Source organism: Malaclemys terrapin, chromosome 6, assembly GCF_027887155.1.
Source record: "Malaclemys terrapin pileata isolate rMalTer1 chromosome 6, rMalTer1.hap1, whole genome shotgun sequence".
Lineage (NCBI taxonomy): Eukaryota > Metazoa > Chordata > Testudines > Emydidae > Malaclemys > Malaclemys terrapin.
This window is the reverse complement of record NC_071510.1, coordinates 95292450-95319665: the sequence shown is the minus strand read 5'-3', so window position 1 is coordinate 95319665 and position 27216 is coordinate 95292450. Positions and strand designations below refer to the sequence as shown.

At 40.9% G+C, this 27216-nt stretch overlaps 1 protein-coding gene across 5 annotated transcripts in view; it reads left to right on the top strand.

Moving 5' to 3' along the window:
- The window catches only part of KIF2A (kinesin family member 2A), an 86356-nt gene that overhangs the window by 18293 nt on the left and 40847 nt on the right, over nt 1-27216 (top strand). For 3 of the 5 annotated variants that reach the window (XM_054033035.1, XM_054033033.1, XM_054033031.1), the window contains exons 2-8: nt 14351-14445; nt 15021-15140; nt 15700-15754; nt 19708-19830; nt 20404-20504; nt 22223-22318; nt 23278-23332. In XM_054033035.1, the coding sequence (XP_053889010.1) occupies nt 14351-14445; nt 15021-15140; nt 15700-15754; nt 19708-19830; nt 20404-20504; nt 22223-22318; nt 23278-23332 (645 nt within the window). The remainder of the gene's footprint in view (nt 1-14350; nt 14446-15020; nt 15141-15699; nt 15755-19707; nt 19831-20403; nt 20505-22222; nt 22319-23277; nt 23333-27216) is intronic. The other 2 variants (XM_054033036.1, XM_054033034.1) reach the window with 1 other exon arrangement.

Sequence of the window (27216 nt, the reverse complement as noted above, 5' to 3'; positions counted from 1 at the left end):
AAAGACCATTGGTCTGAACTAGAGTAACACCTCCCACATTCTTTAAGAGGGAAGGTCAGAAATATTACACTAAAGTTCTTTGTTTTCTTTCATGAAAATTGCCTCCAGCAATTCCCATTTTCATGCCACCTTAACCTGGAACTATTACAAACAGTTAGCTGGTTTTGAGGTCACATACTAATTTTAAGTTACTTCTTACTGTCCCAGCAAGCTTAAGCCAGGAAAAAGGAGTGCAGCCCTTCACCAAAAACAAAAAAACAGAAGTTCTAATGATCTACAAGGGACACTGTGTTTACAGTTTTCCGCGTGCAATTTGAAATCCTGACTTAAAGCACTGTGCTGTGGAGAAGCTTCTGAATACCTCTCAAACAACCACACAGCCCCAAGTAACAAATGCAAAACTAATAGAACAGGTTAATTCCAATTCCACACAAAGATTCCAGGTCTGATGATACACAACAAAACATAACATTTGCTCTCTAATCCTCCCATTACTCTCTACGAAAACTCTAGCAGGAAGGAAAGCATTGGAGCCAATCTATAAGCATCATAGGGTGTGTGCAATTCTTCTGTGGGGAAAATGCCTAAAATTCTCCTGTGGGGGGAAAATGCCTTAGCATAGTGTAATTATTCTTAACAAACCATTTTGACATTTTTTCGTCCTATCATTGCTGGCTCAATGCTGATGGGTAGCTTGCATAATATACTGAAATCTGTTAGAAAGATTCTAAAGTGTTGGTCCCATATGGGGTCATTTCCTCCAGAATTAGGGCAGATTCAAGGAGTTTCTTGGTAAAAAACATCCAATGCAGATGTGGGTTAAAAAAAACTATGTACAATTCAGTGCACACACTTACTCAGTATCACTGACTGAATTTAGGAGTTAGTTGGGATGTTTAATTTGGCCAAAGGGTTTTTGCAATTTCTCCTTATTCCTAAACTTTCTCCTGCACTATTATCCAGTCTTCAAGAAATTTCTCTGAATGTTTGCACTTGCCTTACCTTGTCACTTGTCTTCAGGCTTTCCATACTGTCTCTGGGAAATGAAGGGTGTGTGGCTGACTTTCTTCATTTTTATACCTAGGGTGTCCGAAACGCACAGGGTATGTGTGTTGGAAGAATGTGGCTAAAAGCTAAGCTAACTGTATTTCAGTAATTTTAAATCTAGATGACATGTACAATGTGTAGATATGAGAGATGTAGTATAAGTACTCCAGCTTGTGGGAAGTAACTGTATGCTGTGCAACACAAGTTTACTTATACGGATAATATAGGCATTCTTCTCAGTTAGACTGATATCTGTAGCAGTGGGACTTTTTGGGAAGCTGTTGTGCTGTAATGTGAATCACGATCCTGTGATTATAGGAAACAGAAATTGAAGAAACATTGAGTTTGAAATCCTAGTGCATCAGGAACAGCTGCTGCATTCCCTCTCCCTCCCCCCCTTCTTTTGGAGATGTCTGTGTTGTAGAAAAATATTCTTTATCTAATTATTTTTCTATCGTTACCCTACCAAATGCATTTTAATAAAAATTCTTATATTTGAGATTTTTAAATTCTCTGACTCCAGAAAATGGACTATGAATCAAGGACTGATGCCTTTCAACAACTCTCTGCAGATTCATTTGCCTATTGTGCTTCAGCATTTGAAGTTGAATCTCACTTTATATGCGAGACAAGGTTTATGCCAGCCTAATTGGTTACTGGCATTTCTTAGTCTCACAGCTGCTGTATTCAGCTGTGTACTAGAAAAATATAATGGAATAGTGTTTGCAGAGAGCAAGAGGCGATTGTAAAGATATAAAACTTTCTGCCAGTTTTTTGTTGTAAAACAGATAAATTTTGAGTAGTACCTATTTTAATGTTACACTACATGCTTGCTAGTTTAGCTGGGAATATTTAGAAGCTAGACATAACTTTTTTGGTTTTGGTAGTGTTATTTATTGAATCCTAATGTTTAATTTTTTTGCCACAAAGCAGATCATGATTGGCATGGAGTTGGAATGAGTATTGTCATCTTTTATTATGGTCTGCTGGATACTGTTTGTGAGAAAATTCAATCTTCTCCATTCCAGGACTAGGCTGCCTTGATCTTCTTTCATTTACTTTGGCAAAGATAAAACTTCTGGCACTTGGATGACCTAATGCGGAATAGACTCCTAGTTTAATAATGCCTTCTTGGATGGCCCATTGATTGAGTTTTGAGGACTGCTTTTCCTTCAAGACTTACAAAATATGGTTTCTTATTAAAGATGAGTTGTCATAGGGCATGCCGTCCCTCTAGTATCCCCCTGTCATGGTCAAATGTGGCATTGCAGGCACTGCCTACCTCAGTTTCCCCTCAGCAGCATATTTTGTGTCTCCCAAGGATTTCCATGGCTCAGTCCTCTGTCTGGGTGACTCTGAGTTCAGTCACCTTCTGGTGTAATTAAAGTCCAAATAAATGGTTCTTCTGCCCCACTGGGCTCCTCTTCAACCCACCCACCAGGCTCAGTTTGTGTCTGTGCTCTGGGATAGAACTTGATTCCCAGGCTGCTTCTCTGGAGTCCCATCATAGTCTTTAAGACTAACAGATTTATTAGAGCATAAGCTTTCGTGAGTAAAAACCAATAAATCTGTTAGTCTTTAAGGTGCCACCAGACTCCTTGTTGTTTTTGTAGATACAGACTAACACGGCTACCCCCTGATACTTGACATCATAGTCTTGTCCCCTATAGGTTGCCTTTCAGTCTTCCCCACTCTAGGATAGAGCATGGACTCCCAGGCTATTTTGCTGAAGTCATTCTAGACTGTACTTGAGGGCCTTCCAAAGGAGCCCAACTTCCTCCCTGTGGCTCTTTCTCCAAATGATGTTTTCTCACACCTTTTATGAGGCCCAGGTGTTTGTCTGTCACCTGACCCCAATTAGTTCAGCTCCCTTAAGTTGAGGGGCAATTAATTATAGCATAGGTGGGGCTGATTGAATCCAGGCCTACTGGACCTTAAAGGGATAGGCCACCCTGTTACATAGTTCTATAGACTATTACTTTTCTTCTCTTCAGATGGAAGAGATAGCAGTTCTAAAATATCAGCCAATGAACAAAGGTAATCCTATATTGTCTCACAAGTTAATTAACTAACAAACTTTTCATTTCTGAGTTGTCTCCTAATTCTAGACTGGCAAATGGACTAAACATTAAATAGTACCCCTGAGACAATAGAAAATGTAATCTCAATAAATTTTCTTTTCCAATTTTAAAACACTGGTAAAAAGTCTTAAGAATTTGTAAAGAATGGCTGATTGAGCCTTGCAAATTAACCCCCAAAACACTCTTTGTACAACAAGCAGGGATAACACCTTTACAAACAAAAACAGATATTACTCACTTTACGAAGAAAACAGATAACTAGTTAAACCAGTTTTGAAAGAAAATCCTTTTGCAAGAGTTCAAATTGTTACAGGTCATTAACTGTGTATGAAAATCTAGTGGAGAACTGTACCTGTTGTCTCACACCAGACTTTCCCTAGAGGTGCTTGCCAGAACAAGTGAAATAGATTAGGATTGTGTTGTCTCTATTTTTTTCTATAGGTAGTCCTGCTCCTGCAAATAGTCCCGGGAAATTATTTATAGGAACATAGGAGTGATGGTCTGCTACTATAATGAGGTCTCTGTCGTGGGGTGTAACCTGGTGGCTCATCCCTTAATGCATGGGAATAGCCAACCCTGATTACAGAATGAACTACTCGTGGAGGAGATCAGGGTGATTGCCCTATAAAGAGCAGCAGGAGGCTGCAGTGAAGGGGGAAAACTCAGGAAATTATAGAGAAACTGTGGAGTGTGAAAAAGGCTCTTACAGAGAAGACGCTGAGACTGAGGAAGCTGTGATAGTGAGCAGAAAACTTTTTGCTAGAGACCTGTACTGACATAAAGCCTGAGAGACTTTGAATTGGGACTTTGCTCTGGGAGGAAGGGCTGGGGACTCCCTACCTAAAGGGGGAGAGTGAATGAACTGGGGTTGAAGTCTGGAGGGCCAGTTTATAAGGACTCAACAAATGGGACCCAAAGAGGGGGAGGATATTTTAATTACCTGTCTGTGAGTTAAGGGGCCTTGAAGAGGGGAGAAATTGTAGCAGGGCAGCGGTGAATGACGACTGGTGCTCAGGAGGCACCTGTCCCTGTAACAGGGACAGTCAGCTTACCAGCTGGAATGGTGAGAGACTTAAGGAAGGCTGTGTATGAATTTTAGACCTTGTCTACACAGGAAAAAAACCTTCAATATATCTCACAAGATGTGAATTTAAACTGATATAGTCATACCAGTTTAAACCCTGTGTGGAAATTCCTATCCCTTTATAAGGGTAGCTTTTTTTAGTTTAGTTTGTCATTTGTGAAGAAGTGTAATGCAAATAAACAAAAAAGGCGAACTCATACTGCAATAAATGTGTCTTCACAGGGGAGTTATACTGCTATAACCATACCTGTTTGAATTCATACCTTGGGTTATGCTGAATTTCCCTCCCTCACATACTCTACGCTTGTATATCCATATAATTGGTAAAACTTTCCCATATCAAAAAGCCTGGTCATGGCCTATCCAGATTTAGGCTTAATCTTGGGGCCCTTGCCATTTGTGCTAGCATTGAAGCAGCACAGTCAGTGGTCCCAGTTTACTTGGATTCTACTGTTGAAACACAGGCTGTGGCCTTAGGTGTACAGAGTCCGAATGAGCAGTGCAAGGTGCAGGCTGTGCTGAGGGGAAAGGAGGGGGAGAAAGTCTGTTAGGCACTGCCCACAAATTGGACAATTGTGGTCAAAGAAGGGCATGGCCAGAGTTCCTGGGAGCATATCTTCCTTGCAGCCTGTGCTAATATGGTTCCTGTAGAACCCTAGCTGGAGAGCAGAGCTGACCTAGGCTGGCAGAGGGTGACAATGATACCAATGCCTGACCTCCTGGAATCTCATCTTAGGTGCATTTGCAGAAGCATTGCAAGAGGTTGCAAATTGTAATCCCCATGGATGCAGAGGTGAATTGAGCCCAGTGTGTAGAGGGAGACCTTGTGTCACTATCTAATTGTATCTGAACAATTTAAGAAACAACATTGATTGGCTCTCAGTATGTTGGGAAATGGAAGGAAATCCAACAGCCATAAAAAGGTGGAATGGACAGCGATGCAGAAGCAAGGATGTGAAAGAGATTAAAGTTAAGGAAGGCGAGAGATGCAGTCAGAAAAAAAGTGGGGTAGAAGAATGTAAATGCACAATATCTAGATAAAAAAGGAGATTGAATTAGACAGTTGCTTAGCTTTTTTAATGGGGGATTAAAGCTTGCAGTTGTACTTTTAGATCTGACAAGGTCACATCCAAACTAAACAGGTTTTGTCTATGTCTTGGATGGAAGACATACAAGGGGAAAAGTGTGCTGTAGAAGAAATTGGTTGACTATCTGGTCATTAAAGAACTCATAGCATTTTCATAGTGAATATTTAATGTTATGTAGTAATTTTTTGGTAGCCACTATACAAACACATCATAAAGCAGCACAATCCCTGCCAATAAGTACTAGCCCAATTCCTGTTTAAGTAGATAATGCATGTTTGCAGCTTCCTTGTGGTGATTCAGTGGAGCTACACCTGTGAACTACTTAGTTGAAGAACTGTGTACTGTTATGTAATGTTAAATAATTGTTGTATTCCATTCCATGTGTGACCACATTTAATTAGCTGCACATATGTACTTAGCCTTTAGGATGAAACTATCTATTCTTTTGAATACTCACCTGAACCTACTAGAATTCTGGGAGTTGAGATCAAGGTAATAATGATTCTTTTCCTGATATCCCACAATTTATCCAGTTTTAGCGATTAAGTACCATTTTTAAACTTGTGTAAGGCAACATGCAGGAAGTACTGCTGAGTGCCACAGTATTGACAACCATTAATACAAACAGTGTGCTCCAGAGATACTGATCAGGGCGATCGGGAGAGGTCCCGGATGATTGGAAAAAGGCAAATATAGTGCCTACATTAAAAAAGGGAAGAAAGAGAACCCGGGAACTACAGACCGGTCAGCCTCACTTCAGTCCCTGGCAAAATCATGGAACAGGTCCTCAAGGAATCCATTTTGAAGCACTTGGAGGAGAGGAAGGTGACCAGGAACAGTCAACATGGATTCACCAAGGGCAAGTCATGCCTGACCAACCTGATTGCCTTCTATGATGAGAAAACAGGCTCTATGGATATTGGGAAAGCGGTGGATGTGATATATCTTGACGTTAACAAAGCTTTTGATACCATTTCCCACAATATTCTTGTCAGCAAGATTGGATGAATGGACTATAAGGTAGATAGAAAGCTGGCTAGATTGTCTGGCTCAACAGGTAGTGATCAACGGCTTGATGTCTTGTTGGCAGCCAGTATCAAGTGGAGTGCCCCAGGGGTCAGTCCTGGGGTCAATTTTGTTCAATATCTTTATTAATGATCTGGATGATGGGATGAATTGCACCCTCAGCAAGTTCACAGATGACACTAAGCTGGGGGAAGAGGTAGATATGCTGGAGGGTAGGGATAGGGTCCAGAGTGACCTAGACAAATGGGAGGATTGGACCAAAAGAAATCTGATGAAGTTCAACAAGGACAAGTGCAGAGTCTTGCACTTATAAAGGAAGAATCCCATGCACCGCTACAGGCTGGGGACCGACTGGCTAAGCAGCAGTTCTGCAGAAAAGGACCTGGGGATTACAGTGGACGAGAAGCTGGAAATGAGTCAGCAGTGTACCCTTGTTGCCAAGAAGGCCAACGGCATATTGAGCTGTATTAGTAGGAGCATTGCCAGCAGATCGAGGGAAGTGATCATTCCCCTCTATGCGGCACTGGTGAGGCCACACCTGGAGTATTGCGTCCAGTTTTGGTCCCCCCACTACAGAAAGGATGTGGAGAAATTGGAGAGAGTCCAGCGGAGTGCAACAAAAATGATTAGGGGGCTGGGGCACATGACTTACGAGGAGAGGCTGAGGGAACTGGGGTTATTTAGTCTGCAGGAGAGAAGAATGAGAGGGTATTTGATAGCAGCCTTCAACTACCTGAAGGGGGGGGGGTTCCAAAGAGGATGGAGCTAGGTTGTTCTCAGTGGTGACAGATGACAGAACAAGGAGCAGTGGTCTCAAGTTGCATTGGGGGAGGTCTAAGTTGGATATTAGGAAACATTATTTCACTAGGAGGGTGGTGAAGCACTGGAATGGGTTACCTAGGGAGGCAGTGGAATCTTCATCCTTAGAGGTTTTTAAGGCCCGGCTTGACAGAGTCCTGGCTGGGATGAGTTAGTTGGGGTTGGTCCTGCTTTGAGCAGGGGATTGGATTAGATCACCTCCTGAGGTCTCTTCCAGCCCTAATATTCTATGATTCTATGACAGTCTGGCTGCATGAGTTGGGAGACAGCTAGCTACAAGTATAGTCTCCATGAAGCCATGTGAATACTACTGGCGGAGGAGGATGAAATTGAGCATTTAACTTTTTTGCATGATCTTTTCCTGGAATGGCTTTACTTGGTGGAGTGCTGCTTCTAGGCTTGGCCAACCAACATTGGTGGGACAAAATAGTGCTTCAGAGTTGGGATGACCAGCAGCAGCCGCAGAACTTCAGGGTACAGAAGGCTGCTTTCTTAGAGATCTGCGTAGAGCACACACTAGAGTGGCAGAACACCAACATGAGAATTCCCCTCAGTATAGAGAAGCATGTGGCCATGGCCATCTAGAAGCTTGCCATCCCCAATTGTTGTCAGTCAGTAGCTAAGCAGTTCAGTGATGGCAGGTCAACTGTAAGGGCTGCTGTCATGGAGGTTTGTGCTAGTATTAAGAAGGTGCACAGGAGATTGATAGATTTGCACAGTTAGGGTTCCTGAATTGTATCCAGATCATTGGGCCCCTTTTATTTTGCAACCCCTCTCCATCCTCGAAAAGTAGGCTTCAGAGTTCATGAACAGAAAAAGGTATTTCTCTATGATGATGCAAGATCTAGTTCAGGGGTCGGCAACCTACGGCACGCGTGCCAAACACGGCACGCAAGCTGATTTTGAGTGGCACACTGTTGCCTGCCGAGGTCCCGGCCCCCAGCCCCCCCGCCCACTGCTCTCCCCTGTGGAGGCAGGAAGCAGAAGCTTGGTCCTGCGACAGCCAAGCTTTCCCCCTCCCCTGCTTCTTCCCCCAGCATGGTGCTTTCCTGCCCCCCCTCCTCTCCTTCCCTGTGCTGGTCAGCTGATGGCCCTTGCGAGGGGGAGGGGGATGAGTGGCAGCATTCTCGCTGCTCCATAGAGGAGGCAGAGAAGAGGTAGGGACGGGGCCTTGGGGAAAGGGGTGGAACAGGGCATATCCCTTCCAGCCCCCTGCCATGAGCCACTCAGGGCAGGGGGCTGGGAGCATCCCCACAAACCGAGCACCCCAGCCCTCTGCCCTGAACCCCCCCCACACACCCAACCTTCTGCCCTGAACCCCCCCCACACAACCCCAGCCCTCTGCCCTGACCCCCACCCAGCCTTCTGCCCGGATCCATGAACCCCCCCACACCCCCACTGCCCTCTGTCCTGATCCCTGAACCCCCCCACACCCATCCTTCTTCCCTGCACTCCCATACCCCCCAGCCCTCTGCTCTGACCCCTGAACCCCCCCCCCCACACCCAGCCCTCTGCACGGACCCCTGAACCCCACACCCAGCCCTCTGCCCTGTACGCCCCCAGCCCTCTGCCCTGACCCCTGAACCTTCCCCCCCCCCCCCCAGGTCTGGGGTCCCGGCTGCCGGCCCCTTGCCAGCCGGCGTCCTGGCCGCAGGCCCTGCTCAGCCCGCTGCCAGCCTAGGTGAACAAAACCCCAGGCTGGCAGTGGGCTGAGCAGGCTGGTGGCGTAAAATCAGCATTTTAATTTAATTTTAAATGAAGCTTCTTAAACATTTTGAAAACCTTGTTTACTTTACATACAACAATAGTTTAGTTATTTTTTAGAAGGTCTCTCTCTATAAGTCTATATTATATGTTAAAATGTATTACCGGCACGTGAAACCTTAAATTAAAGTGAATAAATGAAGACTCGGCACATCACTTCTGAAAGGTTGCCTACCCCTGATCTAGTTGATTACCATGGTAGGTTGAGCTATTAACATGGGGTGGTCTGGAGAGTTCCATGATCCCGGGATCACACCAGTTTTAGGCAATGAAAATTTTTACTTATGCTCTCAGTACTACTGTGGACAATTAATAGTGTTGTGATTCCTTCAGTCATCCTGGGAGACCCTGCTTATCAAACTCTCCTTCCTTGGCTTATGAAGCCTTTTAGTGGACACTTGGATAGAAGAAAGTAGCTATTTAACTATACACTGAGTAGCTGCAGAATGACAACGGAGTGTGCATTTAGTAGACTGAAGGGAAGGGGGAGGTGACTCATAAAAAGGCTGGATACTTCTGAGAAATATCTGTCTCATGTTATAACTGCTTTCTGTATTTTGCACAACATCTGAGAGAGCTTCACTGAGAGCTGGGAGGCACATGTGGAGAGACTTCCAGGGCTTTCTGAACAGCCAGACTGGGTGCCTCTACAAATTTTCCCAACTAGTCAGGGGACCAGCATTGTAGCTGCGGAGTCAGGGAAGGAAATTTATATGATTTGTAAAGCTGTTTTACTAGGAATGCATGTTATTACGGGGAATTGTACCTCAATTAAATTAGTCAGCAATGCTTTTAAATAAAATAAAATAAAAAATCAAACCAGCCCCCCCCCCCCAATTTTTTAAAATTGATTTAACAATAAAGAGAACACAGTGCAAATTTTAAACCAATGGAAATGGGGCAGACGTGCCTAAATTGCTGAGTGCACTCCTCTTTGGGGCAGGGGAGGCACAATGTGTAAAAATGTACAGGCTTGTAGTTGTTGTTTTTGTCTTGTGGGGGTAGAATGGCATGGGAAAGGCCTGTCCTTGTAGTTGGGGGAAGTGAAAGGGGTTTCTCAGTATTGTGTTCTTGGCAGACTGCTCACGTACAGTACCCCAACCTAGCCATGTCATGCAAAGTATAACAGTGTTCTCCAGTAAGTTGGTCTGTTTCTGCCGTATGTCTGATATCTTTTCCTGGATGTCCTCTTCTCTGTCCATGTGTTCCCTAGATTTATCCCTGTTCTTTCATTTTTATCCTGGAGCATAAAATCTTTGCTTCACTGTCTTATTCAGTCTCTGTTGAAATTCTGTGACAAAATCAGCAACAAGTCCTCCCTTGTCCTGTTTCTTTTCCCTCACAGGTTTGCTGGTTGTTGAGCAACTGATAATGCCCCTGTTTGGGCTGCAGTGTATCAGATGCTAACAGAACAGAGAAACAGTACAAGTAGTAACTGTTCTATACTAGTCTCCGTGCTAACAGTGATAGAATATCACTCCCCCGTCAGTTTCAGAATTCCTTTCCCCTCTGCTCTTCCAGTTCTGGGTGCACTTGAAGATGGTAAGACACTTTCCAACTTATTTCCCCTTACACAAGCCCCCTGTACTAATGCTGGGTGTATAGAGCTGGAGGTATGAGGGTGGGAGTGTGTCGCCCAAGAGACAGGTTATTAACTGCATGTTACATCTGTAGGCTGTCTTTACACTGCAGGATGTTATCCTGTGAGGTGTCCCCAAGAGATGGAGAAGATTCTGTTAAAAAAGGCAGTGGGAAAACTGGGAAGATGGAGAGTGCTGTTGTTTATGAGGATGGTGCCCCTCAGCCGGTGCAGGAGTGGAAGGGAAATGCCACCTATATGGGCAGCTGCAAGGACTCGTTGCTTTGCAATGGGTGTGCCAAAATAGAGCACTGCCTTTGCCTTGAATTCTGTTTTATAACACCTACAGATCAGCACAAAGTGCGCTATAAAAGAGGTAGACTTCTTCAATGAGTGTTCTGAACCCATTTTGCTGCAAAGGGCTTAACGATCCTGAGGATCTGACTGAAAATGACCATGGGCTTCCGTAACTTGTGTAGTCACCAATGCCTTATACGCTCAGTGCATTGAGAGTATCTCTGTAGCCCCATTTGGGCAATTTTCCTCATAATCCAGTGCATGTTGTAAATGTAAAGGTAGCTAAAAGCTCAGGGCACTGATCAGACTGTCAGCCAAATTACTTTTTCTGTTGCCTTTTCTCTATCTGCTGTGACAGTAAACAAACACACCAGACAATATATTTGGTATTTTTTAGCCCACAGGGTGCCACCATCTTGAGCAGGGTGTGGGGGTAGAGAGACCTGCTATTGGCCAGGAGGGAGAGAGAGCATCATGGAGAATGGGAAAGGGGGTGAGGGATGGCACACTTATTCCAGTTGTGGGATTTGACATACAGGGAGAGAAACCCTTCTGAGCTTCTGGAGCTGATGCCATTTGGGAGTGTGGGTGGGACGGAGAGCAGGTGGAAAGAGGCCTGCGTCCGCTCTCATCCTCAACTCAGCACCTCCCAGGTGGTATCAGGAACCAAGTTGTTTAAATCCCTCTATGCAGTCAGTATTCAGACAGTTTATTATAATACAGCACATAATGCTTATGGTTGAGGCCCCCTCTGCAGGATAGTCAGGCTGAGCTGCTGCCTGGCTCTCAGAAGTCATCTCCAGTGCTATCTCTGCCTAAGTGTCTGGCTTGGAGTTAGGTGTGCTGAAGAGATTGTGGCTGTTTGGGGAAATCTGTTCCTTGGCAGGGTCTGTGGTCAGCTGGGTGCCTTTGAAACTGTCCACTGCACAGCAGGGTTCTGTGGTGGTCTTCCTCACAAAAGTCAGGCCAGCTCCTCGTACTATGCACGTTGCTGGGAGTGTTACCAGAGATCTTGTTTTTGTCCCTTGTGTTTTCATAATTCTGCTGGAGTTCCTTAGCTTGGGTGTTGCATTAGGCCATGTCCCGGGAGTCTTCTTCTGCACTTGCTCCATAGCTGCCCATAGATTGTCACACTCTGATGGCTCCCATAAAGATGGGACTGGACGTGCTCTTGTCCCCCTGAGGGCAAGGGAGTCTTGGATTTCTGGATTGGACCACACGGAAGCATAGTGCCTGACTACAATGATGGACTGTGGGTATGTGTACTTGTCATAAACTGAAATTGCAAATGAGTGCACCTACATGTGTGCCAGCATTTAAACAAGGAGGTGATAGCTAGTCAAGATGACCCCTTGAGCAGTGGAGGCACACAGGTAAACAGACAGGTTGGTCCATGTGTAAATCAATGCCGTATGGCTTGGCAGTAAGACAACTGCCTAAAGTGGTGTTATCAATCTGAAATGGGAATGTATCCACACAAACTTTTTACTGGTATAACTCATTCGGGAACAAAGTTATGTTGCTTCCAGAAAGATGAATTAAAGCAGGAGAGGACGCCGAATAAATCAAAAAAAGAACTGTGTGTGGATGCAAGGGAGTTTATGCCAGAAAAACTCAAGTTATTCTGAAAAAGCTTTCCTGTGTAGAAGATCTAACATGGAAGATCCTATGTGCTGAATCTTTGTCTTTAATCTCCCTTGGAGGATATGTTTTATAAGGCTTGGCTGGGTCTATTCTACCATTTACCACACCTTCCATTGATTTCTCTCAGAAATAGAGGGGTGGGGGCGGGAGGCGGTATCTGGAAGAAGTGGATCTCTAGCCATTGCACCCACCAGGGGCTTTGTGCATTCCTCCATTTCCTCTCTATTTCAGGGACTCCCTACAATTTCTTCTGCCAGAGCTTCTGTGTACTGCCTATTCTCCCTCCTCCCATACCAGGGTCTGCCATCTCCCCCTCATGCCAGTGGCTCTGTGCAAACCCATTTATTCTTCCCTCCTTCCTTCCTATTGTTCCCTCCATGTCAGGGGCTCTGTGTCAGTCCTCTATTTCACCCTTTCCCCCACATGTTAGGGGCTCAGTATACCCCCTGCTCCCACAGCAGAATCCCCCAGTATCCCTCACCAGAGGTTGTGTGCGCCTGCCATTCTTCCCTCCCACATTCTCTTCCCATGGTAGGGTCTCTGTGTGCTCCCGATTCTCTTTTCCCCCTGCCAAATGCTCCCTATCCTCCCTACCTTCACACCCATACCATGGTCCCTCAATCTCCCCCCTGCAAGGGGTTCTGTGTGCTCCCCATTTCCCGCCCTGCTACGGGTTCTGTGTGCACAGCCCTCTCTTCCACCCACACCATTGTTGTTTCTCTGGGAGAAAAGTTATTCAGGGTTTGAACATGTTCAACTATATTGGGAGAATGCATGGAGATGAGATGGGATATTGTCATTCTGAAAGGCATTATGGATGCCATTACCCAGTTTGATCTGCAGGTAATTGCAGAGGTGCTTGAAGTTGTGGCTGTACTAAAGAGATGGCGGGGCCTCGATGTGTGCCTCATTTTCCTCTTTCAGTTCCCCCCAAAATCAATAGGGTTCTGGCCATTGATGGCTAAATAGTCTCTGAAATTTTGGAATTCATATGATGCAACATTCAAAGTTATCCGATTACAGAGAGACACATGCCATCAAGCTGAGTGTATGCCTTACAAGCTCAGCTGACCAATTTGTAGTACACTAAATATTCATGATGAAAATTCTTCGGTCCTTGTCTCCATATAAAATGTTTCCTGTCTCAATATACTTCATGAAGACTTGCATGCTGTTTGCAAAGTCATATCCTCAAAACCTCCGCTTCTCCAACAATGATCAATTCATGTTGCTTACACTTTGATATTGCCGATCTGATGGTGGTGCTAATGATGAAATCCTCTCCATTTTATTTGGATGACTAGCTTATCCATTCCCTGTCAACTGAGGGCATCAGAAAAGCTGGTCAGGAGGCTCTGAGCCTATTTCAGGAACTCAATAGAAGACTACAAAAAAGCTCTCAGAAACATACGTTTATCTTGACTATATACAGTACATCCAGGTAATATCCTTTCAGTGAAAGGACCACAAAACTGGAACTGCTATGAAACCCCTCTAAGCCAAGAAAGTTTGCCAGATTGCACATCTCCTGTTCTCTCCTGCATAATTAGCAGTCACATTTTTATTTTTTAACTCCTGTGATTCTGTGCATACTAATGGGTTGTCAGGAGCTAGTTTTTTGGTCTCAGCTTTGGTCTCAGTGAGTTGTCTGTTTACACTGTGAGCTTTTGGAGGCAGGGATTGTCTGTTTATATAAAAATCTGCATAGTGAGGCCTCTAGGCACTACCATGACAGAAATAAAATAAACTGTCTACGTTCATTTTATTTGGAAGCGTTTAGGGGAAATTGGAACTACTTCCTTTTCTTACATATCTTTTTGTGAGAGAAGTTACAAGATCAGATCCAAAACTTCTGGGGTGCAGACTGGGACTAAAATAATTTTAGGGAAAATTCCATAACTGCTAATAAATTCCCTTCTAGGTCGAATACATCAAGCTATGGTAACATCTCTCAATGAAGATAATGAAAGCGTTACCGTTGAATGGATTGAAAATGGAGACACTAAAGGCAAAGAGGTACACTAAATAATTTTGAACTCCTCTCTCTCTCTCTCTTTTTTTTTTTTTTTTTTAATTAAATTAAATTGTGATTCCGTGGTTCCAAATATTGTTTAATGTGCATCATAGAACAAATGACATCAGTTTCTGTGGTGCTGTATTTTATTTCCTGAGTATACATTTCTATAATAATACCAAGTTCTTATGTAGCACTTTTCATTATAGATCTCAATGTTCTTTACACTGGCCATCAGTCTCATTATCCCCATTTTACAGACGGGAAACTGAGACAGAGAGAGAGGGAAGTGACTTGCCTAAGGTCATCTAGCAGGCCCGTGTCAGAGCTGGGAATAGAAAAACTCCTTTTTGCAATATAATAGAACCAAACTATTGATGCTTTCTTTTATTTATATAATTTTCAGGCAACCAAAATTGTTCAAAAATTTTCTTCAGCTGAGGATACACGAAGTATCTCCATTTACAAAGCTAAACAAATGATGGACTAAAATCACTAAAGGTGTCTGCTTGGCTGTGTGTAAATGTAAAAAGCCTCACAAGTGTGCGTCTTTTTTTTTCTTTCTTATTATTAACAGATTGACTTGGAGAGTATATTCTCACTTAACCCAGATCTTGCGCCTGATGAAGATATTGAACCCAGCCCAGAGACTCCACCACCTCCCACTCCTTCAGCCAAAGTAAACAAGATTGTGAAGGTTGGTGATATGTTCAATGAAAATTACTATCGTCTCATTCATATTAGTATTTTACCTGTAATGTTTAAGAATGTTAAGTTTAATTTTCACTTCTGTGCATTATAAGCTAATTCAGGAATATTTTAGAAATCCGTATCATCATGAAAAAATTTACGATATTTCTGAAGGGCAGAACTGGAAAAAGAAGAAATCAGCAATTAACCTTAATGATCTTACAAAGGGGACAGAGTGCATTTCTTAGCTTGGAACCAACTTTAAACTTGTTAAATATAGCTTGTGTCCTTTATTGTGAAATGTTTGTATATCTTGAGGAAAATGATATTTGGACCTTTTGTCTTAGAGAAGGTTTTGGAGGTTATTAAATGATACATTTAGCTCGCATCCTGTATCCTCTTCATCATATGTGCTGCTGGGAGGGACTGTGCAGCACCACCTCCCCAATACTGCTCATGCTGATATCTGTGATTACTTCTGTTCACTGAAAGTAAGCAGAGATTGGGCTACTACTTACAAAAGAGGTGATAAAGTGAACAGATTATAGAGCTTTCTCTCTTTATAGAATCGACGGACTGTGGCTCCTATTAAGAATGAAACTCCTGCCAGAGACAACAGAGGTAAACGACCAGTTATATCTTTCCATTCCACAAAGCAAGAAAGTGAAAATGTTAAACTGACACTTATTTAAAGTTCTCTAGTATCCTACGTTTTCTCTGGTTTATTACTTGGCCATGTTAAATTTAATGGGTAGGGGGAGTAATTACTGGAACTATTCTGATGTATTTTTAAAAAGTTAGTATGTAATCAGTTTTATATAAAAGGCCTCGTTTATATTTAAAACTCCTATCAATCTAGTTACCGCCACTTGGGGAGGTGGTGTTCCTACACAGTGGGAACAACATCTGTCGCTGTAGGTTGCATCTATGCTTGGGGTTATGCTGGTATAGCTATGGTACCATAGCTGTGGTGCTATAGTCTCTAGAGTGTAGACATGGCCTAAGTTCAGTATTAGAGATTTAGTGCATGTCTATATTTTATGCATCACTTATTTATCGTATCTAATAAATATATTCTTTAAAACAGCCGCTTGTCATATTTCACAATTTCAGACATTCCTTTGTGCTTTTGATACTACTTTTGTTTGTTCCTCAATTCAGTATTTAATTAGTCTTTAAAAGCATGTCTACAGGACACTCAGGAAAGTTAAGAGTGAATTAAGCTAAAGTGAACTAAAGTCACTTTACCTCTGAATTATGAGCATCAACACAGGACTTTAATGCATTTCAGATTCATGTCTTCAGTTAATTTAGCTGAACTTGCAGCCCTGTGTAGACGTGCCCTTAGAGCAGTGATACACAGACTGAGGCTCGGGAGTCGCAAAGTGGCTTTTTAATGTGTCTCCTGCAGCTCTTTGCAGCACATGATATTAAAATAATGTGTGATTTAATTATTAACCAATCTAAGTTATTAATCAGTCAGGACGCTTTTACTATGTTATTAACCAATTGTAGTTGAATATATGTATGTTAAAAAAACTGACCAGGTATTATTATTTTATCAACTACAATTGGTTAATTTTATATTTTATATATATAATAGTAAATGAAACAATGAATTCATATTACTGTGGATTTTTTGAGTAATACTGATCGCTAATTTGGCTCCTGAATCACTGAAATTTGAGTATCACTCCTTTAGAGACTACTTAAATACTGGATTGATCAACAATCAAAAGCACAAAGGAATGCATTGTAAAAAACCAGCAGATGGTCCCCAAATGTGAGCAGCCAAGTCCTGGAGGCTCAGTGGCCTAGAGGGGCAAGAAGCTGGAGGATTTCAGGTTGGCTGGAAGGAGCCAGGGAAGTGAGGGGCAATTTTGGCTTTAGTACTGCGGGCATCCTCTGTGAAAGCAAGGAGGACTGTGCCGCATGCAGGGCAAGTGTGTGAGAGCCTGGGGTGCGGTACTGTGATGGACTGGGGCGGTTGGTGAGCGCTTAGGCTTGTGTGCGTCCTGGGAGAAGGTGAAGACCCCCGGGGAGTATCGTACCTCACCAGGCTGGAGGCCCAGACTGAGCAGACACAGAACCGATACCTTACCAGGCTATCACATCTCCGCTCCATGTGCACCACTGGTGGGATTAGAGGCCTCCGGGGGGGGGTGAGGTTAGTGAAGGTTTTGGGCACCTCTGGAGGTGGGGGAAGGATTGTGCTGTTGTTGAATTCCCTTAAGTTTCCCAGATGTATTCCAGCCCATTGGTCTGTACCCATTCCCTGGCCTGACATTCTTTTATATAAATAGTTGGAATACCCTTCTGTGTGTTTTTGGGTTTTGTGTCAAGACTTTCTGGACTCATGTAAGCAAAGGGGGCAAATGCTCAACCTGGAGAGGAATAGGCGCAGGCTTGATAGCTTAGGGCATCTACCAGCACCTCTGTCCAGCATGAAGAGGTTGACACAGCATGAAATATGACAAAAGGATGTTTTTAAAAACATGTATATTTATTAGATAAATAATAATGTGATGCATAAAATCTCTAAAAAATACCAAAATAAACATGCATTATCCAGCTAAGGGAGTTTTTGTTCTCTCCACGGTGTTAAAATTATTTAATCTTTACTGACCATGCTTACCTGATTTGTCAGCATTACCACTATGTCACATTAGAACAATTTTGTTAAATGATTTAACTTAAAAATCTTTGAGTGGTCTCTGCATATTCCTATTTGTGGGATCAAGGAACCTGCATCATAAGCTTCCAGAATCTTCTGATGGGCAATTGGGACCACTCACTCTGTCCCTTCTCCCTCCCTAGACAGAGACTTCCATTGGACAAAAAGGGGAAAAGAAAATGTCAGTGTGTATTGGCAGGGAGAGGGGAAGAATTCTTGTTTTACATTCATTTGATTGGCCTAAATTTAAAACATTTAATTACATAAGTTGTGTCCTTCCTTTCATTATATTAATTCACTTGTTTAAAAATAAAAATTTATAAATCTAGCTCTGCAAATGTTGATATTGTCAGTGTTGTCTGTGTCTTTGTACAGTAGTAACTTCAGCTTGGTGCAGGAGAGCTGTGTAACTCTCATTCACTGTGATGGGAGCTGCACTTCTTATCCTACACCTTTTACTCTAAGAATTTTTCCTTTTTTGGTCATTCAGTTAAGCCTTTGTGTCAGTATACTATTTTGTTCAATAAGTTGATTGATACTGTAAACTAGATCCCATCTGTTGATGAATTGGATGTTTTATCATATTTTCTCCTCAACTATACCAAGGGAGTGTTTGTTTGTCCATCCATGTGTTCGCTGCTCCCACAGTTGTCTTCATACTCTAATTTCATGTTGCCTTTCTTGCATGGACTGTCCTGTCGAAATTGCTACTCAGATCTTTACTTTCTCCTCCTTCAAATCCCTTCTCATAACCCACTATTTCTGTGATGCTTACAGGAACTTGGCCAACTGAAAAGGGATAGTTTTAAGCATCAGTTATAGGTACAGTTTAACATCTCTGGAAAAAAATCATGCCATAAAGATGTAAAACATTAAACACCTGCCACTCCCATTGACTTAAGTGGGAAGATGGGATTGCTCAGCACCTCTGAAAATCAAGCCACACAAATATATAAAAAATGCACATATTTTTATTGTATCCTTGACACCTAACCTTTATATGTCACCTGCCCTTAGCTGCCAAAATAAGAATGGGATGTGTCTATAAGCATTCAGTCTGCTCTGCTCTGCTTTGTATATTGTATCCTGTTCCTTCTTTCTTTTTCTGCCCCACACTCCTCCCCACCCCCAAATATTGCAAGCTCTCTGAGGCAGGGACTATGTATTATTATGTGTGTGTTCTCGGTGCTCTATGGGACCCTTGTCTTGGTTTGGGTCTTTAGCTGTAGCCACAGTGCAAATAAAATTTTAGGTCCCAGGACTACAATCACAAATATATGGTTAACTTCACTCGTGAATAGTTCTACTTACCTTAAGTTAAATGCTTGCTTAAATGTTTGTGGGATTGAGGCCTGAGTTGCTAGTTTATGTTGATTATAATTAGGGCTCTCTGTTTGTGACTTTCCGTGACCTCTGTTACTTCTGCGGGGGCTACTGCAGCTGACCCCAGGCTGCCCAAGCAGCTGGCTCTCCCCCAGCAGCAGCCTCTCCAGACATCCCCCTTCTCCAGCACCGACCCCCTTAAGGTTTAGTCAGAGGTATTTATAGTAAAAGTCATAGACAGATCACGGGCCATGAATTTTTGTTTATTGCCTGTGATCTGTCCATGACTTTTACTAAAAATACCCAAGACTAAATCGTAGTCTTAATTATAACATTAGGATTAGTAATTCACTGTATAGTGTGTCTTAACTAAAAACATACCTTTAATTTTTTCTAGTAAACTATTTGTTTACTTAGATGTCACTAAAAGACCTTTTTGTTGTGTTTTTAATCATAAAATATTTCAGAATCTGACAGTAATATGGGAAATGTGAAAAGGTCATTCTGTTAAATGAAAAATTTGTTAAATGTTCATGTTAAGATTAGTTTTAGACCATTTTATGTTTTTCTTTTGCAGCGGTTGGTTCTGCACGTGCACGGCCTACTCAACTTCCTGAACAGTCTTCCTCTACACAACAGAATGGTAGTGTTTCAGATATATCTCCAGTTCAAGCTGCAAAAAAGGAATTTGGACCCCCTTGTATGTAAACCGCGTATCAAGGATTCATTCATTTTAGGCATTACATGTACAGTCGCTTGGACATCTGTGTAATCCATAATTGTTGAATGGTCTAAACACAGTTGTGTCTGTAGGTCTCCATAACAAGCATTTTCAGATTACTGTGGGAAACAAAAGGTTGAGTTCTGTCATTGTTCTGTTGGTAATTAGGTTTTAAATTTTTCCTTCAATTTTTTTAAACCTTGACTGTTCATTTAAAAAATTATTTTAAATTGTCCAGTCTTTTTTAGTTCAAACCAAGCGATCATATAAATCAGTTAGTATGTTTTTGAGGGCCATTATCTGTTATATTTTTATTTGGGTATTTCTTGTCCAATTCCCATGAATATTTCTGAACTTTATTAGCTTCTGAATTAAAAAAACTAAAGTTGCAGTAGTTATGCTTTGCTAGTATTGAGCTGTTTGAGGAGCTAATCAGTGTAAAGATTTAAATAAATTATAATTATTGATAAAATAACATAATTGAAAACTTGTAGTGTAAATATTCAATCCATGTGACAATTGAATATTCAAAAAAGTATCTTTTTCTTTAAGCACGTAGAAAATCTAATTGTGTGAAAGAGGTTGAAAAATTGCAAGAGAAACGTGAGAAAAGAAGGCTACAGCAGCAGGAACTTAGAGAAAAAAGAGCTCAGGTTTGTATTGGTAGTTCAGAGCTGAATTCTACACATCGCAGAAAGCCTGTGGTGAGAAGATCTATGCTAAGTTGTTGTGATCTTTATTATTTATATAAACTATGACTAGCCTGAAACTAAATGTTTTCTTCGTATGTACAAAACTGAATGATTAGTCTTCAAGTTCCATAGTCATTTAGAGTGCATGGTTGTGTTGTTATGGTAACTCACCTTATCATTTTATCTGATTCTTTTGTTTCACATACATTTATTATTTAAGTTTTGCATTTGCTGGTCTGGCCATAAATACTTACAAATGCAATCTCAGTGATAACTGTTGCCTAAGAAAAACACATGGACAAAAATATTAAGATCCTTTACCTCAAAATATAGCATAATATTTGTGACAAATTACCCTTTTATCTTCGACGGGGTGAGTGGCATATTTGAGAGCTTGAGGTTTGAAGAATGTTTTTTAAATACTTCTACAGACATTTTAATTTTGTAACATACAAGCAATATGGCCATAAGTTGTTAGAACTTTCTGTTAAAATGTGAAGTGGCTAATCCTGTAAGAGAAATATTTTAAAATTTAATGACTTTGTCACAGGAGAGTAAAAGATTTAGAAAGACTAGTAGCATAATCTTGTTGGCAGTCCTGTATGTATGTTTTAGTCTCTAGGGAGATACTAGCAATCTGCTAAGGACATAAATACCACCAGAAAGTAAATGATTCAAGCAACTTGATTTCATGGCTTTATGATGGGCCTAAGCTTATCTAAAAGGATATACGTGGATTTTTTTTTCTTTTTTCATCCATTTAAATGAATCAGAAAGGTACTGTTTCTTTCTATGAGAACAAATAATACTTAAATACTTTAAAAATACAGGATACTATTTTTTGAGATTCTGCCTGCATTAAATCTTGAATTAAATCTTAAATTATTTGATTCCAAGAAGCCTTTTTTGTGTCTAGCATTTCTAAACTTCTGTATATGGGAGTTACTCTGCTGATCTGTGTGACTATGCAAGTGTGTTGTGTTCGTTTTCAAAGGTTTCTTTTTTAAAATGCAACAGTATTGGAGTATCTAATCAAAGCCTTTTCAGTTCTTGAACCCCAAGTGCAAAGTTTTCAGAATAGCAGTAAGGCCAAGACTTTTTTGTAACGAACAGTGTAACTTTCTGAATCTTAGAAAGAAGCAGGCATGAAGGTAACACATTTTATGTAGATTTATGTAGGATAATTTTTCAGTTTTTATAAGTGGGTGATGATGAATTTGTAGATGACCTATTTTATTTTAATTATTATTATTTATTTATTATTACTTTAGGCAGTATTATTTTAATGGAGAAGGTTTTGGGAAAGGGCAAGAGGTCCCTCCCATCCCCTTTCAAGTTTTTTTATGTTGAGTCATTAGCAAGGTTGATTTATAGGCAACCCAAAACATAAGTTAATTTTAAAATTGAACAGAATGCTTGTATTTTTTTTGGTTTTGGTTTTGCCGTAGAAATCCAGCTTGTTTCTTCATGAGTAAAATAGTCACATGGTCAAAACTAATGATGTGTGAAAAATATGTGGTTTAACTTTTGCAAAACATGCCTTTTTGAAGAAAGTTAAAACTTCAGCAAACATGGTATACTTCTATTCTTGTTTCTGTAGCTTTTCTATAATTATATTTGGAAAGTATTTGCAAGTGTCATGTTAATGAAAACTTTGTAACTCTGTTTTTTTTCCATAGGATGTTGATGCTACAAACCCAAATTATGAAATTATGTGTATGATAAGAGATTTCAGGGGAAGTTTGGATTATAGACCATTGACAACAGCTGATCCTGTAAGTTTACCTCAGGAATTGTTTTTAAAAGGCAAGGATTTTCTTCACAGATTTTTTTTTTTTTTTTAGCCGTTTATATCGTTTTACTACACTTGAATTTTTTTTAAAGATATTAATGTACTTGTGAAGCAGTGAGGTCCAGATTTTTAAAAGGTATTTAGGCATTGCAGTGTTGAACATTGCGGTGTCTAAGTCCCATTTTCAAAAGTGACTTAGGCTCCTGAGTCCCATTGACATTCAATGAGATTTAGGCTATTAAGTGCTGTAGTTGCTTTTGAAAATGACTTGGACATTGCAGTGTTGAGCGCTGCAGGATCTAATACCTTTTACAAATCTGGGCCTGAGTGATTAAACACCTAAAAGTAGTTTTTGTACCCTAGGATTATAATTCTGTAACTTTTAACTTGTTGAATGCCATTTGCATTGAAAGGAATTATTAAATTTTATGTCATTAAAATGTGCGCTGGCACTACAGTATTAGAACTCTACCAATGTACATTTATAGGACAGAATCTTCAAAGGAGTCTAAGGTGTCTAACTCCCTTAGGTTCCTTTGAAAACCCAATTCTAAATGTGTAGATTTAGGGCCTTATCTTGAAAGGTACTGAGACCATCTCCTGTCTCAATGGGGCAGACTCTGAGCTGGTGTAAAATGTCATAGATGTATTGAAATCAGTGGTGCTGTGATAATTTACACTAGCTGAGTACATGCCCCAGTATGAGCAGAGGTTATTCAACACCATACAGGATGTGTTCTGCACCCTGCAGGATCTGGTCTTAAGTGTTCATAGCAGTGAATATAGAGTTGTGCCCCATGGGTTGTTGGATACTGCACATTTTTGAAAGTTCAGATTTACTACTTTCAGAATAACTGGTATAGTGATCAGACTTTTAAAACACTCTCCATTAAAATTAGTACTTAATTCACTGAAAGATTTTTTTATTTTTATTTTTGGTAGATTGATGAACACAGGATATGTGTTTGTGTACGAAAACGGCCGCTCAATAAAAAAGGTATGACCATTTAATGTTTAGCTGGTATTAATCTCACTAAGCAGCAGCTTCTGGTGGTATTTGATCGTATTTGTATTATGGAATCACTTAGAGGCACCAACCAGAATTAGGGCCCCATTAAACTAGGCACTGTGCAAACATGTAGTAAGAGAGAGTTCCTGCCTCAAAGAGTTTATAATCTAAATAGACAAAATGAGCAAAAGGTGGTAGAAAAGTAATAGTAGTATTATCATTTTGCAGATAGGAAACTGAGGCACGGAGTTTAAGTGACTTGAACAAGGTCACATAGGAAATCTTTGGTTGAGCTGGCAATTGTACTGTAATATCTTGAATCCTATTCCAGTGCCTTGATCACAAAGTCGTCTTTTCTCTAATTCACTCAGATTTTCTTCAGATCAGTAATCTATTAACTTATCATGTAACAACCTAATAACAGTTCTTCCTCAGTATGTTCATTTGTATAATAGAAAATATGTTAATTTGTAACCTAAAGTTAAAAATCAAAATGACTGGCCTTTAAACTATAATTATATATGCATAGCACAGTCTTACTCAAATGTGTGGTGGGTTTAGTAATACATCCTTTCTGAAACAGAAATATCATAATTAGCCAAGATGATGAAAACAGGTTGATTGATTGAAATATTTCATAGGTCTTTTAGAGTAGAAAGTGGTATTATGTCAAGACATTAAATGAGGACAGTTGTGTACAGGATTTTAACAGAAAAGATAACGGTTCGAGGTGTGGTCAAAATGGTTCCCCACTTGTGCAATGGAAGGCATGGGAATAATATTCCAACAAATCTCTTGTAGAATTCCATCTGATACAAAGAATATTTGAGAGGTACCTGGCCGAGAGACCATACTAACAGTCCTGTATTCGTATAGTTGCCAGTTTCTCCTTTACTACCCACTACTGACTGGAGTTCAGTCATCACTGAAATAAATTAACTTACTTTTTGAAAAAAGTTTGTTCCCCTCTGTTAAAATTTTCAGGGATATCTTGGTTGGCTGACGATTTCAGAGCATAATTTTCATACCCTCAAAATACTAAATGGTTGCAATGAGTCTCTTGGAATTGTGTCCCAGAATGACACATTCACTTCAACAAGACAAGAAGTGACCAGGGCTGCCCGGGGGGGGGCAAGTGGGGCAATTTGCCTGGGCCCCGCAGAAGCCCCCACGAGAGTTTTCCGGGGCCCCTGGAGTGGGGTCCTTCACTCGCTCTGGGGGCCCCAGAAAACTCTTGTGGGGCCTGGGCTCCCAGAGCTTCTTACGCTTTGGGTCTTCGTCGGTGGGGGGTCCTTCCGTTCCGGGACCCGCCGCCGAAGTGCCCTGAAGACCTGCGGCGGGGGGTGCTTCTGCCCCGGGACCCGCCGCTTAAGCGCTGGGTCTTTGGGGGCCCCTGCCACCGAAAACCCCAGGCCCCCTGAATGCTTTGGGTGGCCCTGGAAGTGACAGGAGAATTTTGGAGAAGGGGTGGGAGAGAAAGGTACATTGTTGTTTATACACAGTGAGAGCTCTTCTCTCTTGCCTTTCTTCCATGTTTCTTCTTTCATTATTCCTTGATTGTTTTCAGATCAATAAAACAGTCACAAAATCAGGTTATTTAAAACTGCTCCCCACAGCCTGGTTGGTTAGAGACATTCAGCACATGAATCTGGTAGCAATTCAATTTTCATTTTAGCATTGCAGTTCATCTTTATTAAAATATGACTTAGGAATCTAATACATTTGGGGAGAATGCTGTAGGTGATAACTAATTGGACAAAGCTAATTAGAGAGGAAACAGCAAATTGGCAGCCTGTTGTCATGAGTCATGACTTATGGGTCTTTTGTGGTGCAGAACTGGGTCTGGTTCTGTTCCAGTCGTCTGTATTGGTGGTTGACATCAGTGAAGGAACTGATTCTGTGCAGGATGCTCGAGAGATGAGCAGCTGATTGGAAATGGGATATAAGATTGAAGTTTTGCATCTGCAGAAGGAACTAAAAAGATTAATTGTGGAAGAACCATAGTGCCCCCCCGGCGCGAGCCTCCTCTGGGCTCCGCCTGTGGAGGCAAAATAACTGGACAATTTGCGTCCCGACCGAACATCGGTCAGGACGCGGGACAATGAAGTAAATATTGGGACAGTCCCGATAAAATGGGGCGTCTGGTCACCCTAGGTGTACACATAATAAATTTAATAACATTCTGAAAAACATGCACACTTTTATTGTGGAGGTTGATAAGGGAACAATATCTTCAACTGCCCCAGTCTTCTAACTGGAAAAGAAAAAAGACTTGGAGAAACTTGTGTATGGTAGTTTGAAAGGAGAGAAGGTGAATAGAGAGCTTATTGTATTAACAAAGGAATAACTCGTATATTCAAAAAAATAGTGTTTCCCTATTCAAGCTACACATTTGGAATATTTTTACTGTATTAGTCACCTAGTTTAAAATGGGACGTAAAAGACTCAATTTTTACCAATCTTACACACTCCAAATTCACTGAAGTCTGTGGGAGTTCCATGCTTGCAAGAACTGGGCTGGGCCCTATAATAGCAAGGTTCAGATAATTAGAAGATTTCATTTGAGTGATATATTGCTAGTTTCTTAGGAAACAGGCAGATTAAAAAATGTTCAGTTTTGTAAAATCTTGGTTTAAGAAAAAACTTACTCATGATTTACAGTAGCTTGATGAGATCATCCTAGGACATGGGCCAAGACCCATTCACATTTCAGTGTTAAACTGTGATGTCCAGTAATTAACATAAAGCAAAAGAAATTTCAGAGGTTATCCCAGAGGGTTATCAGCAAGTAGCATAGGCTGCCATATCAGATGATTATGACAGACATTATAAAAGACTATTTAAGACTATCCCTCAATACACATTCTGACTACTTAGAAGTGAGGTACAGTTTTGATGCAAAGTATGGACCTATTAAACTCTCCTTTCACCTACATTCTTCTGTGTGTCAGTTCCACATTTACTGCAGAATAATGCACATTTTCAATGTGCAGTACTGCACTTGAAAACTGAGTAATTTACTTGGTAACTTGGATTTATACTTTAGTTACTTCCTAATACCCGTGTAATTAAAAGATGATGGACAAGAATCAAAACATAATTATTGAAGTCAAAACCTTCCATCTAATTGTGGAAAACTACATTGTATTCTTAAATTGTGTGCCTCAAAGAGATTTTTATATACAGACAGAAGCAGGGCACATCACTGGTCTTGACTATATACAAAGGATCTTTATTTTTGTGCATCTTGTAGATGACTGGGTTCTCTGTGTGTTTTACTGATTCATACATCTCATGCAATTAACAAACTGTAGTGATGTGTAGTAATTATAGCCCATGAACTTAATAATGCATTTCTTTTGTTTGTTTGAGAAGATAGGTAACATCCTTTGAAATTTGCAGCCTTTTCTTCTAACAAAATAATTTTAAAAGGGTTTTCACTTTAGCAGAATAAAATTTTAAAGATCAGTTTTTATGCTTTGCTGACTAAAGAATCTGCTCCTGGAGTGATTGTGAATGAAGCTATATTGTGTATAAAATGGAATAAAAAGTTTCCATGGTTGAAAAATCTTCATATAGCTATAAGGAGTTAAGCAAAGGGCATGTGTGGAAAAATAAATGGTACCATTTGTAAAAATGTCCAGCTATGTAGGTAATAATTATATTTATGAATTTAAGGTTGATAATCAAAATAGTGTTGGATTGTAGTTGTCCAGCTGAGAAGGAGATGTAATTTGTTTGTTTGTTTTTGTTTGTAAAAAAGCAAAACATAAGGCAATAATCTTTGATTATGTCCTAAATAAAACCTTAGAAGAACTAAAGCATTTTTTTTAGAAAGTAATTACAGAACAAACAGGCAATTGTGAATTATG